The sequence below is a fragment of the Bos mutus genome, chromosome 20 (genome assembly GCF_027580195.1).
Source record: "Bos mutus isolate GX-2022 chromosome 20, NWIPB_WYAK_1.1, whole genome shotgun sequence".
Lineage (NCBI taxonomy): Eukaryota > Metazoa > Chordata > Mammalia > Artiodactyla > Bovidae > Bos > Bos mutus.
In genome coordinates, this window is record NC_091636.1 from 12,029,281 (window position 1) to 12,043,016 (window position 13,736).

The 13,736-nt window shown below is 38.7% G+C and overlaps 1 protein-coding gene across 2 annotated transcripts in view; it reads left to right on the top strand.

The window, feature by feature from the left end:
• Nucleotides 1-13,736, top strand: part of ITGA1 (integrin subunit alpha 1) — a 181,045-nt gene that overhangs the window by 65,023 nt on the left and 102,286 nt on the right. For both annotated transcript variants that reach the window (XM_005891151.2, XM_070357476.1), the window contains exon 2: nucleotides 379-499. In XM_005891151.2, coding sequence (XP_005891213.1) covers nucleotides 379-499 — 121 coding nt within the window. The remainder of the gene's footprint in view (nucleotides 1-378; nucleotides 500-13,736) is intronic.

The following is a 13,736-nucleotide window of genomic DNA, read 5'->3' on the forward strand; positions in this document are numbered from 1 at the left end:
GTGAAAATGAAGCTGTTTACATTTCCTTAGTGGCCACAGTTTGATCTAGGGATAACTACTGGAAAACTATCTGTGACTGCGTTAGTCATATGATTTCTGCCAGCTCCTTCCCACGCATTTTGAAATCTTTGGTTCTGGGAATGGTACAGATACTAAATTACTATGGAATGTGTTTGAATGTTAATACTTTAGGTTGATTTCCAGTCAGTAATACAGACCTTTGCAGACCTTTCTGGTTGTTCCCATTCTTTGAGCGTCATTGCTCTTTGTAATAAGCACCAGCTTTGAATGGTAACCTCAAGAATGCCTTAATAATTCAAAACATAATGGAATTGTAGTTAACTCTATGTAACTAGATGTTTGTTTCCTCTCTTAAAGTTGTTCTACGCTTCTGTGTGTCATTCAATGTTGATGTGAAAAACTCAATGACTTTCAGCGGCCCAGTGGAGGACATGTTTGGATATACTGTCCAACAATATGAAAACGAAGAAGGGAAATGGTAAGTCAATGGGTTTTCTTGTTGTTTAGTTTTCTTACAAGGTAATGGAAAATATGATTTGGTTACAGTTCGTTTTATGAATGAGACTTAGAATGAATCATTGAGGGTAGGAAATGTAGTCTAATCATTTGGTAATAGAAATTGAAAAAGGAAAAAATCCTTGGCAATATTAAGAGCTGTGGTTAGTGATTCTGTTGAAACCTGGGTTGACTTCAAAGAAGGGCCTTATTCAAAATAGTCATTGTTTTGTTATGTTATTCTGGCAAGAGTTCTTTGTCCGCATTTTAGTCTAGCTGAAATTCAACAGGAGGTATATGGAAGCATGTGAGATGCTATCTTGAGGATTAGTATCACTTCCATAATATAACATGAGGCTTATATTTTTAGTACTTTACTTACCTATTGAATTTAGTCTATTATTTATAATGAACCTCACTGAATTTTATATAATTTTAAGCCCCTTAATGTTGGTTAAGTTCACTTTAGTATGATTTTTTAAAGCATATTTATCTTTTGAAAACTATACAAAATTAATATTAGAGGTCTTTTGCTTTGTAGTTAATATAATTTTTAGTGAGTTTTTTAAGTGGAGCTTGTATAAAAGGGCTTCCCTGCTGGTACAGTTGGTAAAGAATTTGCGTGCAATGCAGGAGACCTAGATTAGATTCCTAGATTAGGAAGATCCCCTGGAGAAGGGAATGGCAACCCACTCCAGTACTCTTGCCTGGAAAACTCCATGGACAGAGGAGCCTTGTAGGCTACGGTCCATGGGGTCACAAAGAGTCGGACAAGACTGAGTGACTTCACTTCTTCACCCAGTTCTGGGTAAATATTCAAAGGAATGAAAATCAAGATCTTGAAGAGATATCTGCATTCACATATTCATTGCAGCATTATTCACAAAAAGCACAACTTGAAAGGAATTTAAATGTCCATTGACAGATGAATAGATTTTTTTTTAATGTTTTGCATATATAGTAGAGTATTATTCTGCCTTAAATAAGAAGAAAATCTTTCTATTTAAGAAAATATGGATGAACCTGAAGGATGTTTTACTAAGTGAAATAAGCCAGATGAAGCACAAATATGGCATGATCCCACTTATATGAGGAACCTAAAATAATCGAGCTCATAAAAGCAGAGGACGGAATGGTGGTTACCAGGGGTTCAAACAAGGGCAAAACAGGAAAGCATTAATCAAAGGGTACAAGCTTCAGTGAAGCAAAATGAATAAGTCCTGGAGATTCACTATACAGCACAGCACCTATCGTTAACAGTCTGTGTTAGTTCCTCAGTCGTGTCTGATTCTTTGCAACCTCATGGACTGTAGCCCACCAGGCACCTCACCTCTGTTCATGGGATTTTCAGGCAAGAATACTGGAATGGGTTGCCATTTCCTTCTCCAGATAGTTAACAATACTGTATTTTATACATAAAATTTTGCTTAGAATGTAGATTTTTTTGTTAGGTGTTCTTATCACAAAATAATAGTAATAATAACTATTACTACTAAAGAGGGCATGAGTAAACTTTTGGAAGTAATGGATATGTTTATGGTATAGATTGTGGTGATAGATTTACTGGTGTATCAGATCAGATCAGATCAGTCGATCAGTCATGTCCGACTCTTTGCGACCCCATGAATCGCAGCACGCCAGGCCTCCCTGTCCATCACCAACTCCCGGAGTTCACCCAGACTCGAGTCCATCGAGTCAGTGATGCCATCCAGCCATCTCATCCTCTGTCGGCCCCTTCTCCTCCTGCCCCAATCCCTCCCAGCATCAGAGTCTTTTCCAATGAGTCAACCCTTCGCATGAGGTGGCCAAAGTACTGGAGTTTCAGCTTTAGCATCATTCCTTCCAAAGAAATCCCAGGGCTGATCTCCTTCAGAATGGTTGGATCTCCTTGCAGTCCAAGGGACTCTCAAGAGTCTTCTCCACACCACAGTTCAAAAGCATCAATTCTTCAGCACTCAGCCTTCTTCACAGTCCAACTCTCACATCCATACATGACCACAGGAAAAACCATAGCCTTGACTAGATGAACCTTTGTTGGCAAAGTAATGTCTCTGCTTTTGAATGTGCAATCTAGGTTGGTCATAACTTTCCTTCCAAGGAGTAAACGTCTTTTAATTTCATGGCTGTAGTCACCATCTGCAGTGATTTTGGAGCCCAAAAAATAAAGTCTGCCACTGTTTCCACTGTTTCCCCATCTATTTCCCATGAAGTGATGGGACCGGATGCCATGATCTTCGTTTTCTGAATGTTGAGCTTTAAGCCAACTTTTTCACTCTCCACTTTCACTTTCATCAAGAGGCTTTTGAGTTCCTCTTCACTTTCTGCCATAAGGGTGGTGTCATCTACATATCTCAGGTTACTGATATTTCTCCCGGCAATCTTGATTCCAGCTTGTGCTTCTTCCAGCCCAGCATTTCTCATGATGTACTCTGCATGGAAGTTAAATAAGCAGGGTGACAATATACAGCCTTGACCTACTCCTTTTCCTATTTGGAACCAGTCTGTTGTTCCATGTCCAGTTCTAACTGTTGCTTCCTGACCTGCATACAAGTTTCTCAAGAGGCAGATCAGGTGGTCTGGTATTCCCATCTCTTTCAGAATTTCCCACAGTTAGTTGTGATCCACACAGTCAAAGGCTTTGGCATAGTCAATAAAGCAGAAATAGATGTTTTTCTGGAACTCTCTTGCTTTTTCCATGATCCAGTGGATGTTGGCAATTTGATCTCTGGTTCTTCTGCCTTTTCTAAAACCAGCTTGAACATCAGGAAGTTCACGGTTCACATATTGCTGAAGGCTGGCTTGGAGAATTTGAGCATTACTTTACTAGCGTGTGAGATGAGTGCAATTGTGTGGTAGTTTGAGCATTCTTTGGCATTGCCTTTCTTTGGGATTGGAATGAAAACTGACCTTTCCCAGTCCTGTGGCCACTGCTGAGTTTTCCAAATGTGCTGGCATATTGAGTGCAGCACTTTCACAGCATCATCTTTCAGGATTTGGAATAGCTCAACTGGAATTCCATCACCTCCACTAGCTTTGTTTGTAGTGATGCTTTCTTTCTAAGGCCCACTTGACTTCACATTCCAGGATGTCTGGCTCTAGGTCAGTGATCACACCATTGTGATTATCTGGGTCGTGAAGATCTTTTTTGTACAGTTCTTCTGTGTATTCTTGCCATCTCTTCTTAATATCTTCTGCTTCTGTTAGGTCCATACCATTTCTGTCCTTTATCGAGCTCATCTTTGCATGAAATGTTCCTTTGGTATCTCTGATTTTCTTGAAGAGATCCCTAGTCTTTCCCATTCTGTTGTTTTCCTCTATTTGTTTACATTGATTGCTGAAGAAGGCTTTCTTATCTCTTCTTGCTATTCTTTGGAACTCTGCATTCAGATGTTTATATCTTTCCTTTTCTCCTTTGCTTTTCGCTTCTCTTCTTTTCACAGCTATTTGTAAGGCCTCCCCAGACAGCCATTTTGCTTTTTTGCATTTCTTTTCTATGGGAATGGTCTTGATCCCTGTCTCCTTTACAATGTCATGAACCTCATTCCATAGTTCATCAGGCACTCTATCTATCAGATCTAGGCCCTTAAATCTATTTCTCACTTCCACTGTATAATCATAAGGGATTTGATTTAGGTCATACCTGAATGGTCTAGTGGTTTTCCCTACTTTTTTCAATTTAAGTCTGAATTTGGCAATAAGGAGTTCATGGTCTGAGCCACAGTCAGCTCCTGGTCTTGTTTTGGCTGATTGTATAGAGCTTCTCCATCTTTGGCTGCAAAGAATATAATCAATCTGATTTTGGTAAGTTGACCATCTGGTGATGTCCATGTGTAGAGTCTTCTCTTGTGTTTTTGGAAGAGGGTGTTTGTTATGACCAGTGCATTTTCTTGGCAAAACGCTATTAGTCTTTGCCCTGCTTCATTCCGTATTCCAAGGCCAAATTTGCCTGTTACTCCAGGTGTTTCTTGACTTCCTACTTTTGCATTCCAGTCCCCTATAATGAAAAGGACATCTTTTTTGGGTGTTAGTTCTAAAAGGTCTTGTAGGTCTTCATAGAACCGTTCAACTTCAGCTTCTTCAGCATTACTGGTTGGGGCATAGACTTGGATTACTGTGATATTGAATGGTTTGCCTTGGAAATGAACAGAGATCATTCTGTCGTTTTTGAGATTGCATCCAAGTACTGCATTTCGGACTCTTTTGTTGATCATGATGACCACTCCATTTCTTCTGAGGGATTCCTACCCGCAGTAGTAGGTATGATGGTCATCTGAGTTAAATTCACCCATTCCAGTCCATTTCAGTTTGCTGATTCCTAGAATGTTGACATTCACTCTTGCCATTGCTTGTTTGACCACTTCCAATTTGCCTTGATTCATGGACCTGACATTCCAGGTTCCTATGCAATATTGCTCTTTACAGCATCGGACCTTGCTTCTATCACCAGTCACATCCACAGCTGGGTATTGTTTTTGCTTTGGCTCCATCCCTTCATTCTTTCTGGAGTTATTTCTCCCCTGATCTCCAGTAGCATATTGGGCACCTACTGACCTGGGGAGTTTCTTTCAGTATCCTATCATTTTGCTTTTTCATACTGTTCATGGGGTTCTCAAGGCAAGAATACTGAAGTGGTTTGCCATTCCCTTCTCCAGTGGACCACTTTCTGTCAGATCTCTCCACCATGACCCGCCCATCTTGGGTTGCCCCACGGGCATGGCTTAGTTTCATTGAGTTAGACAAGGCTGTGATCCTAGTGTGATTAGATTGACTAGTTTTCTGTGAGTATGGTTTCAGTGTGTTTGCCCTCTGATGCCCTCTTGGAACACCTACCATCTTACTTGCGTTTCTCTTACCTTGGGCGTGAGATATCTCTTCACTGCTACTCCAGCAAAGCGCAGCCATTGCTCCTTCTTATCCCCAAACCCATCGATTCGTATACATTAAAGTGGTAATTCATACTTCAATAAAGTTTGTTTTTAAAGTAACTCCCCTAGGGAAATATAGCTATTTAGGGAAAAATAGAACTCAAGTCTCCGCTCACTATCTAGGGCTGTTACTCTTATTAGAGCTCTATTATAAAAGTAAAAGTTGATAATAACTGTCTCCATAGTTTTAGACTTTACATTTTAATGTGAATGAAAGCTCATGAGCATTTGAATATGTATATGGATATCAGATATTTAAATTGTATTCTGACATTCCATGCTTACAATGATTTTATGGAAAAAGTGTGAAAATCAGGGAAACAAACAGTGTGGCCAATTGAATTTAAAATTAAATGAACTACAAATATCTAAGCTTACTCCTTGGAAGAACAGTTATGACCAACCTACACAGCATATTAAAAAGCAGAGACATTACTTTGCCAACAAAGGTCCATCTAGTCAAGGCTATGGTTTTTCCAGTAGTCATATATGGATGTGAGACTTGGACTATAAAGAAAACTGAGCACCGAACAATTGATGCTTTTAAACTGTGGTATTGGAGAAGACTCTTGAGAGTCCCTTGGACTGCAAGGAGATCCAACCAGTCCATCCTAAAGGAAATCAGTCCTGAATATTCATTGGAAGGACTGATGCTGAAGCTGAAACTCCAGTCCTTTGGCCACCTGATGCGAAGAACTGACTCACTGGAAAAGACCCTGATGCTGGGAAAGATCGAAGGCAGGAGGAGAAAGGGACAACAGAGGATGAGATGGTTGGATGGCATCACCAACTCAATGGACATGAGTTTGAGTAAACTCTGGGAGTTGGTGATGGACAGGGAGGCCTGGCGTGCTACAGTCCATGGGGTCACAAAGAGTTGGACATGACTGAGCAACTGAACTAAATTCAACCGAAAAAATATCTAAATATTCAAATCTTTAAGGATGACATGATAGCAACATACCATTCTAAAAATATCCAGGCACTGGTCATGCAAAATAAATTTTAGTAGTATGTTTGGATATTCTTAAGTGTTTATAAAATCAGATAGGATGCAGACATTTTAAGAAATGAACTATAAAATAACTGACATATTTGGGAGAACACGGATTTTGTTATTTTCTCCAGAGATGGGCACCAGCATAAATCATATCTACTGGTCATGTTTGGCAACTTTGCAACCTCAGATTTTTTTAAAAAATCATCCTGATCCATCTTACATCAAGTATGCCTAAGTTGGTTGTTGGTCCATAACACGTGCAGTCTGTATATTTGAAAAGCATTACTTTATATCTTTGGAAAGCATGAAAAACTAACAGAAAAGGCAGCCTATCTCCCTTCACCTTTCAGAAGTTTCCTGTGGAGTGTAACCTTTATATCTTTGGCTCAGAAATCACATGTTTTCTCAGTAGCAGAACACATTATACCTCTGATTAAATCCAGCCATTGTTTATTATGATTAGCCTGAGCTGGAGCATCCAAATAGTTGCACTGTGGTTTAGAAAATGTCACAAAAAGTACAATTGGTTTAATAGTTTTGCTTTGAAGAGAAGAAAAGCCAATGTGCTCAGCATTGCAGAAGCCTTCCAGAGTTAGTGGTGATCACTAGTATGGCAAGGTCTCAGACAGATGAGAAAAAATGAGATGTTGATATGGGTTTTCCATTCTCAGTTGCTCTTTGCTTCCTTCCTTCCAGCATGTGCTCCCACTCCTTTGAGTGCTATCTAAACCAGGGGTCCCCAACCTTCTGGTACGAACTGGGTCGCACAGCAGGAGATGATCAGTGGGTGAGCGGTGAGCCAGCAAAACTTCATCTGCATTTGTAGTCCCCCACGTTCCAGTTACTACCTGAACTCCACCTCCTGTCAGATCAGCGTCATTAGATTCTCATAGGAGTGTGAACCCTGCTGTGAACTGTGTATCCAAGGGTTCTAGGTGACGGCTCCTTATGAGAATCATACTGAAACCATCCCCTTATCACCACCCTGGTCTTTGGAAAAATTGTCTCCCTTAAAACTGGTCCCTGGTGCCAAAAAGGTTGAAGACTGCTAAACTTCAGTTGGCCTGTCTTTTCAAAGTAGATTCTCATGATGAAAATACTTCCCTAGCCAATCCCCAACCCAATATATATCAAAATGTATTGGCTGCCTGCCTTTTTCCTAAAGGACCCTACTTCGTGCCAGGTAAGGTTTACTAGTGGGCTCAGATGACTGATTCTTTGTTTCCAAGCCTATTCAAGCTTGGGGTAAAAAGACAAACAGTTCTATAAAATTTTCTCTTATAGATTTTAATATAATATTTATTTTTAAGTCTTAATAATATCTTTTGAAGTTAAAATTTCCTCTTTGCCAAACTTGTCATTTCTTTGGTTCACCTCATTTCTACCCACTACCTTTCATGTCCGAAAACACAGCAGCTCATGGGGCCACTGTATAACTTCATTCTCTAAGATGACCAAACACTTACTCTGTTGTTGATTTTTTTTTTTTTTTAATGGCTGGCAGGAGGTACTTGGTACTCCGATAAAGACTTTGGCTTGGAGATCAAGAAAGAGTTAGATGAAAAGAAATAATGTAAACATGAAACAATCTCCAGGAAACTATCTTTTAAAGAAGAAAAATATATAAATATGAAACAGCAGTCCGAGGACAGCTACCTTTCAAATAAATATGAGAACAGTCATATGACAAGAATGACTATTTTGAATAGCAAACATTTCTCAGTTTATTAAATTTTATTATATTGGGAGCTTCTTCGTGGAGAAGAGGTGTTTCTCTCAATTTGATGATCTTTGAGTTTATCAGGTGTTTCTCTGACATGAGATCCAGAACATTCTTTAATCCTCTTAATCTTCAGACAAATTATTGCCATAATGTCATATAAAAAGCAGAAATTTAATATAAATTTAATGAGTTGAAGCAAACTTGCATTAAAATTTAAAGTTACCATGTCCATAGTTCATGAAACTGTGCTTTGGGTCTTCATACTGACCCTGTGTGTTTGAGTGAATATGACTGTTAACATCTTCATTTTCTAGACAGGAAACTGGGACTCAGAGAATGAATTGCCAAAGGTTTAACACAAGTGTGACAGAGCCAGGATGTGGAACCCAGCATTCTTCCTTAAGCCAGTTCTCTTTTATAACAACACAGATTTTCTGGAATCTTGACCCATGGAAGTGCTTCCTGTGACACCTAAAGGCCCAGGTGGCATTCTGCTTAAGCAAAATATCCAGCCTCTAAAAAATTTTTTTAAATCTTCACAATTAGGACCTTTTAGTTGGCCATACGAGTGACCAGGTCTTCCTTATTCACATTCTTACAGCATTTGGTACAGTCATAATGTATTCATTTAATACATGTTTATTGAATGTCTATTTTCTACCTGGCACTGTTTCAGTCACTCAAGATATATGAGTGAATGAATAGATGAAAATTCCTGCTATTGTGGAGCTTACATTCTGCTGGGGAGGGACAAACAAAACATAAATAATAAACTAATAAGCTGGTAGACTGAATGTCAGAATGTGCTAAGTGCTATGAGAAAAAAATAGAGGAAGATAATGCGGCTTGAGAATGCTGAAGATTCCTGAAATTCCGTAAACTCTAGGCTGGTATTTTTCTAGGCTCTTGTCATTTATATGCAGCCTGGGAAAAGTGAGGCTTTCTTAGGATTAAGTGGTGAGATCTATGTTCTTTCCAGAGTTGCATGCTTGGTGTCAGAACAAATAGCTCCTAGAAAAATACACAAAATTGTTTTATGTCCTGTGTCCTGCTTACCCGTTCGGTATCACTGATCCTGACTCTCAAATGCCCTGTCTCAGTCCTGACCTATTGCTACACTCTACCACTTGCTGAGTTCTCACACTCTAGTCTTGCCTTATCCAGAATACACAATAGGCCGTGGCTCCAGTTGTTATATCAGATTATTTCCAATTATCATCAGACTCTAGGGGCTTTCTACTGCCCTACAGTTCAAATATAAACTCCAGAACCTTCCCTTCAAAGTCCAGTTTCCTGCTGAGGGTTATGAGGAAGCTTTGTGCTGTTTTCCAATCACCCCTACTTCCTCATCACCTTCCGTGTTCAGGCCTCATGCTCCTGTTTCCACATGTTTGCCTGAGCTATCCGTGACCACTCTTCCCTCCTGCCTCTGTTATTAACATGCTGGTGGTTTAATTCCCCTATTGGAGTTTCTGCTGTCTGCTGTAGCATCACTTCTCCTCACATGGCCTCTCATCCTCCCTTAGGCTAGACGAGGCTTCTTCATGGCAAGGTGGTCTCAGATTTCCAAAAAATGGTGAGATAGAGTCTGCAATATCTCCTAAGGCCTATCCTCAGAAGTCACAGTGTCATATCTGCTGCATTCTTTTTAATCAAGCAAATCTCAATTTCAACAGGAGGAAAAATAGATTCTGCCTTAATTCTGCCTTAATGACAAGGAGGGACAAAATCGCGTCCCAAGGTACACAAAATTCCAAACCATATACCACACTTACAAACCCTTGGATACTGTTATTGTACCATATCCAGGTTTCCTCCAGAATGAATTTAAACTCCCCTCAAACCCTGAATGGTTTGCTTTAGAAAAGAAGCCCAAGTTTATTAATATGGCCCTTCTCCTTCATTTTTAGCCAAGTTACTTAAAATGAAGTCTGCTCAACACTTACGGCTCCCGTTCTCGATAGTCTTGCCTTCTTTGGTTTCTGTGATGTCACTGTTTTCGGGTTCTCTCTTGCCCTCTCTGATCACTCCTACCGATTTTCTTCCTCTGTTTCTTAAAATCCTGTGTTACTTCTCCCTATATGTTAGCCTTCAGCATCTTTTTGCTGTGTCCTCTAGTGAGTTGGTAGCATTTACTCTCAGGACCTCAGCCATGCTCCTGGCATGCTCATATATTTTCCATGTGGTTTCTGAGATGTTCCTCACAAGACTGGGCCCAGATGCCACAGAAGTAACCCTTATCAGTACACAGTATTCTATGGAATGACCCTACATCTGTAGATTTGCTCCTCTGCTAAGTTTTAAGCCACCTAAAAAATGGTGTTTTATCCATTTTGTATTCTGAGGGCCTGGCATTAATGTTAATGCTGAGCATGTAGGATGTTCTTTGTAAACATTAATTAATCTATCTAGTTTCAACTTAAATACTTTCATAACACATTACTACTTTTCTCCAAACTATTTTTAACTATAAAACTAGTTTAATAAATCACATTACAAAAGTTTTTGCAAATATTGGGGGAGGGGGGGTAATTCCCTAAAATCTAATCATAACTTCCTTAATATAATTTGTTTTTTGGTGTACTTCCTTTGAATCTGTGTTCTACATAGATAATGTTGTTCCATCATCTGAAAATATATATAGTGATAATAAAAAACCCAACACTTAGCACATGCTATGAGCCACATACTGTTTTAAACATTTTATATATAGTAAATCATTTCATGCTTTTGATGATTGTGTTAGGTAGCTACTCTTACTATTTCCATTTTACAGATGAAGGAACTAAGGCATAGAGATAAAACTGGCTTGTCCTAAACCATACAGCTAAGTAAAGGGTAAAACCATGATTTGAACTCAGGAAGTCTAGTACCAAAGTTCATGCTATATTTTCTGGAGATTAAACTACTTAAGACATAGAGAGCACTTAGTTCAGTTAGTTAGTTCAGTCGCTCAGTCATGTCCAACTCTTTGCAACCCCATGAATCGCAGCACGCCAGGCCTCCCTGTCCATCACCAACTCCAGGAGTTCACTGAGACTCACGTCCATCGAGTCAGTGATGCCATCCAGCCATCTCATCCTCTGTTGTCCCCTTCTCCTCTTGCCCCAATCCCTCCCAGCATCAGAGTCTTTTCCAATGAGTCAAAGTAAGGTGGCCAAAGTACTGGAGTTTCAGCTTCAGCATCATTCCCTCCAGAGAAATCCCAGGGCTGATCTCCTTTAGAATGGACTGATTGGATCTCCTTGCAGTCCAAGGGACTCTCAAGAGTCTTCTCCAACACCACAGTTCAAAAGCATCAATTCTTTGGCACTCAGCCTTCTTCACAGTCCAACTCTCACATCCATACATGACCACTGGAAAAACCACAGCCTTGACTAGATGGACCTTTGTTGGCAAAGTAATGCCTCTGCTTTTGAATATGCTATCTAGGTTGGTCATAACTTTCCTTCCAAGGAGTAAGCATCTTTTAATTTCATGGCTGCAGTCACCATCTGCAGTGATTTTGGAGCCCAAAAAAATAAAGTCTGACACTGTTTCCACTGTTTCCCCATCTATTTCCCATGAAGTGATGGGACTGGATGCCGTGATCTTCATTTTCTGAATGCTGAGCTTTAAGCCAACTTTTTCACTTTCCACTTTCACTTTCATCAAGAGGCTTTTTAGTTCCTCTTCACTTTCTGCCATAAGGGTGGTGTCATCTGCATATCTGAGGTTATTGATATTTCTCCCGGCAATCTTGATTCCAGCTTATGCTTCTTCCAGTCCAGCGTTTCTCATGATGTACTCTGCATATAAGTTAAATAAGCAGGGTGACAATATACAGCCTTGACGTACTCCTTTTCCTATTTGGAACCAGTCTGCACTTAGAATGGTATGAATTCAATAAATCCAGACTATTATTACCATTGCTTTTATAAATACATTGAATATAATTTGGTATCTTTTGCTTCAAGTTGTCATAAGTTTTCAATAAATTAGGTAGGTTTTTATTTTAAATTAGATTATAATTTTTATCCTACCATGCAGTCTTATTAACTATTGTTCTTTTCATGACTGCACAATATTCTATGGAATGGCCTTACAGTAATTAATTAATCTTGCTGTTGATCACATTTCTTTTAATCTTTCATGGTTATATATACCCTATAAGCATTATAATTTATGTATCAAGCTTGTTTCCCCTAATTTAGTTCATTTTTTAGGATAGATTCCCAGAAGTAAAAATTATGTGTTAAAGGGTTTGAACATTTTTATGGTTATTTATGTATATCAGAAATGGCTTTGCAAAGGCATTATATCACAGCCATGTTTTAGGGATTCTGTTCAACAATTCAATATTTACAATTGTTGTAAAACTCATTTCTATTAAAAATCCCTTCCCTTTTATATATGGCAAACTTTCAAATTTTGAAAAATTTAAAAAGGCATGCCCAATCCACCTACAGCCCTTTACAACCTTTCAGTTCTCCTTCAGATATTTTTTCTCCACACTAAACCTCCCCAACTTTCCCTTGAGCATCTCTGGTCTGACAAAATTACCAGGCTCTGAACTATCTAAATCATAGCCTCCTAAATACATTCCATTGTGCTTATGTCTCTCTTAATTTGGAGATTCCAGACATGTCCCGACAGTGCAGAGCACAGAGGGGCTATCACTTTCCTTGACCAGGGCATTTATTTCTAGCACTGCAGCCTAAGGTCACGTTAGCCTTGTTGGCTCTAAAATACACTATTGGCTCCTGTTTTCTCGCTGTCAACTAAATCTTCCATGACTTTTTCACATGAACTTCTATTAAATCAGGTTTCTCACATTCTGTTCTGATGTAGATAATAGTACACAAGATAAGTGAAGTTATTTACATAGGTTCTTATTAAATTTTACTAGTTTAAATTTCTTGTTCCAGAATGTTAGGACACTTCTGAATGCCCACATAGGTATACTGATTTACTTGAAGAATACTTTTATGCTTTCTGTGTCTTCACTTAAGTCATTAACAAAGATATAGTCTAAGTCAACCCCAAGCAATGAATGAGCAGCTGTGGATCCCAACAAGTATTTTAACATTCAACTACATTCATCCATTGTATTCCTGAAGATATTATAGGGGACCTTGTTAAATGGCTTTCACTAGCACTAAAATAAATCATGATTATACTTTTCCATTAATTATTGTTAGAATGTTTTCATATTTCTGTCTAAAAAAATAAGTGATTTTAACCTGTCTCATAACTATCTGTATTTTCTAAGTACTTACAAACTAAGCATATACTAACATTAAATCTGATGATCTAATGTTTCTTTTTCCTGACTTCTCTGTGAAATTATCAGTTTCCCTTGGGAAAAAGTCATTTATACTTCCATGTGTGTTTTGTAAACTAACACAGCAGCAGGCTTAACCAATAATTATGCTTTCATCCCCCAAATAAAAAATATATTAAAGTAACATGCTACAAGAAAATAAAATATTCTCAAGTCTCTCTCCTATGTATTTTATTGTTTTTTTTTTTTTTATTAAATCAATCTGCAATTTGGAGAAGACACTCTGCTTATTTTAAATAACATTAAATT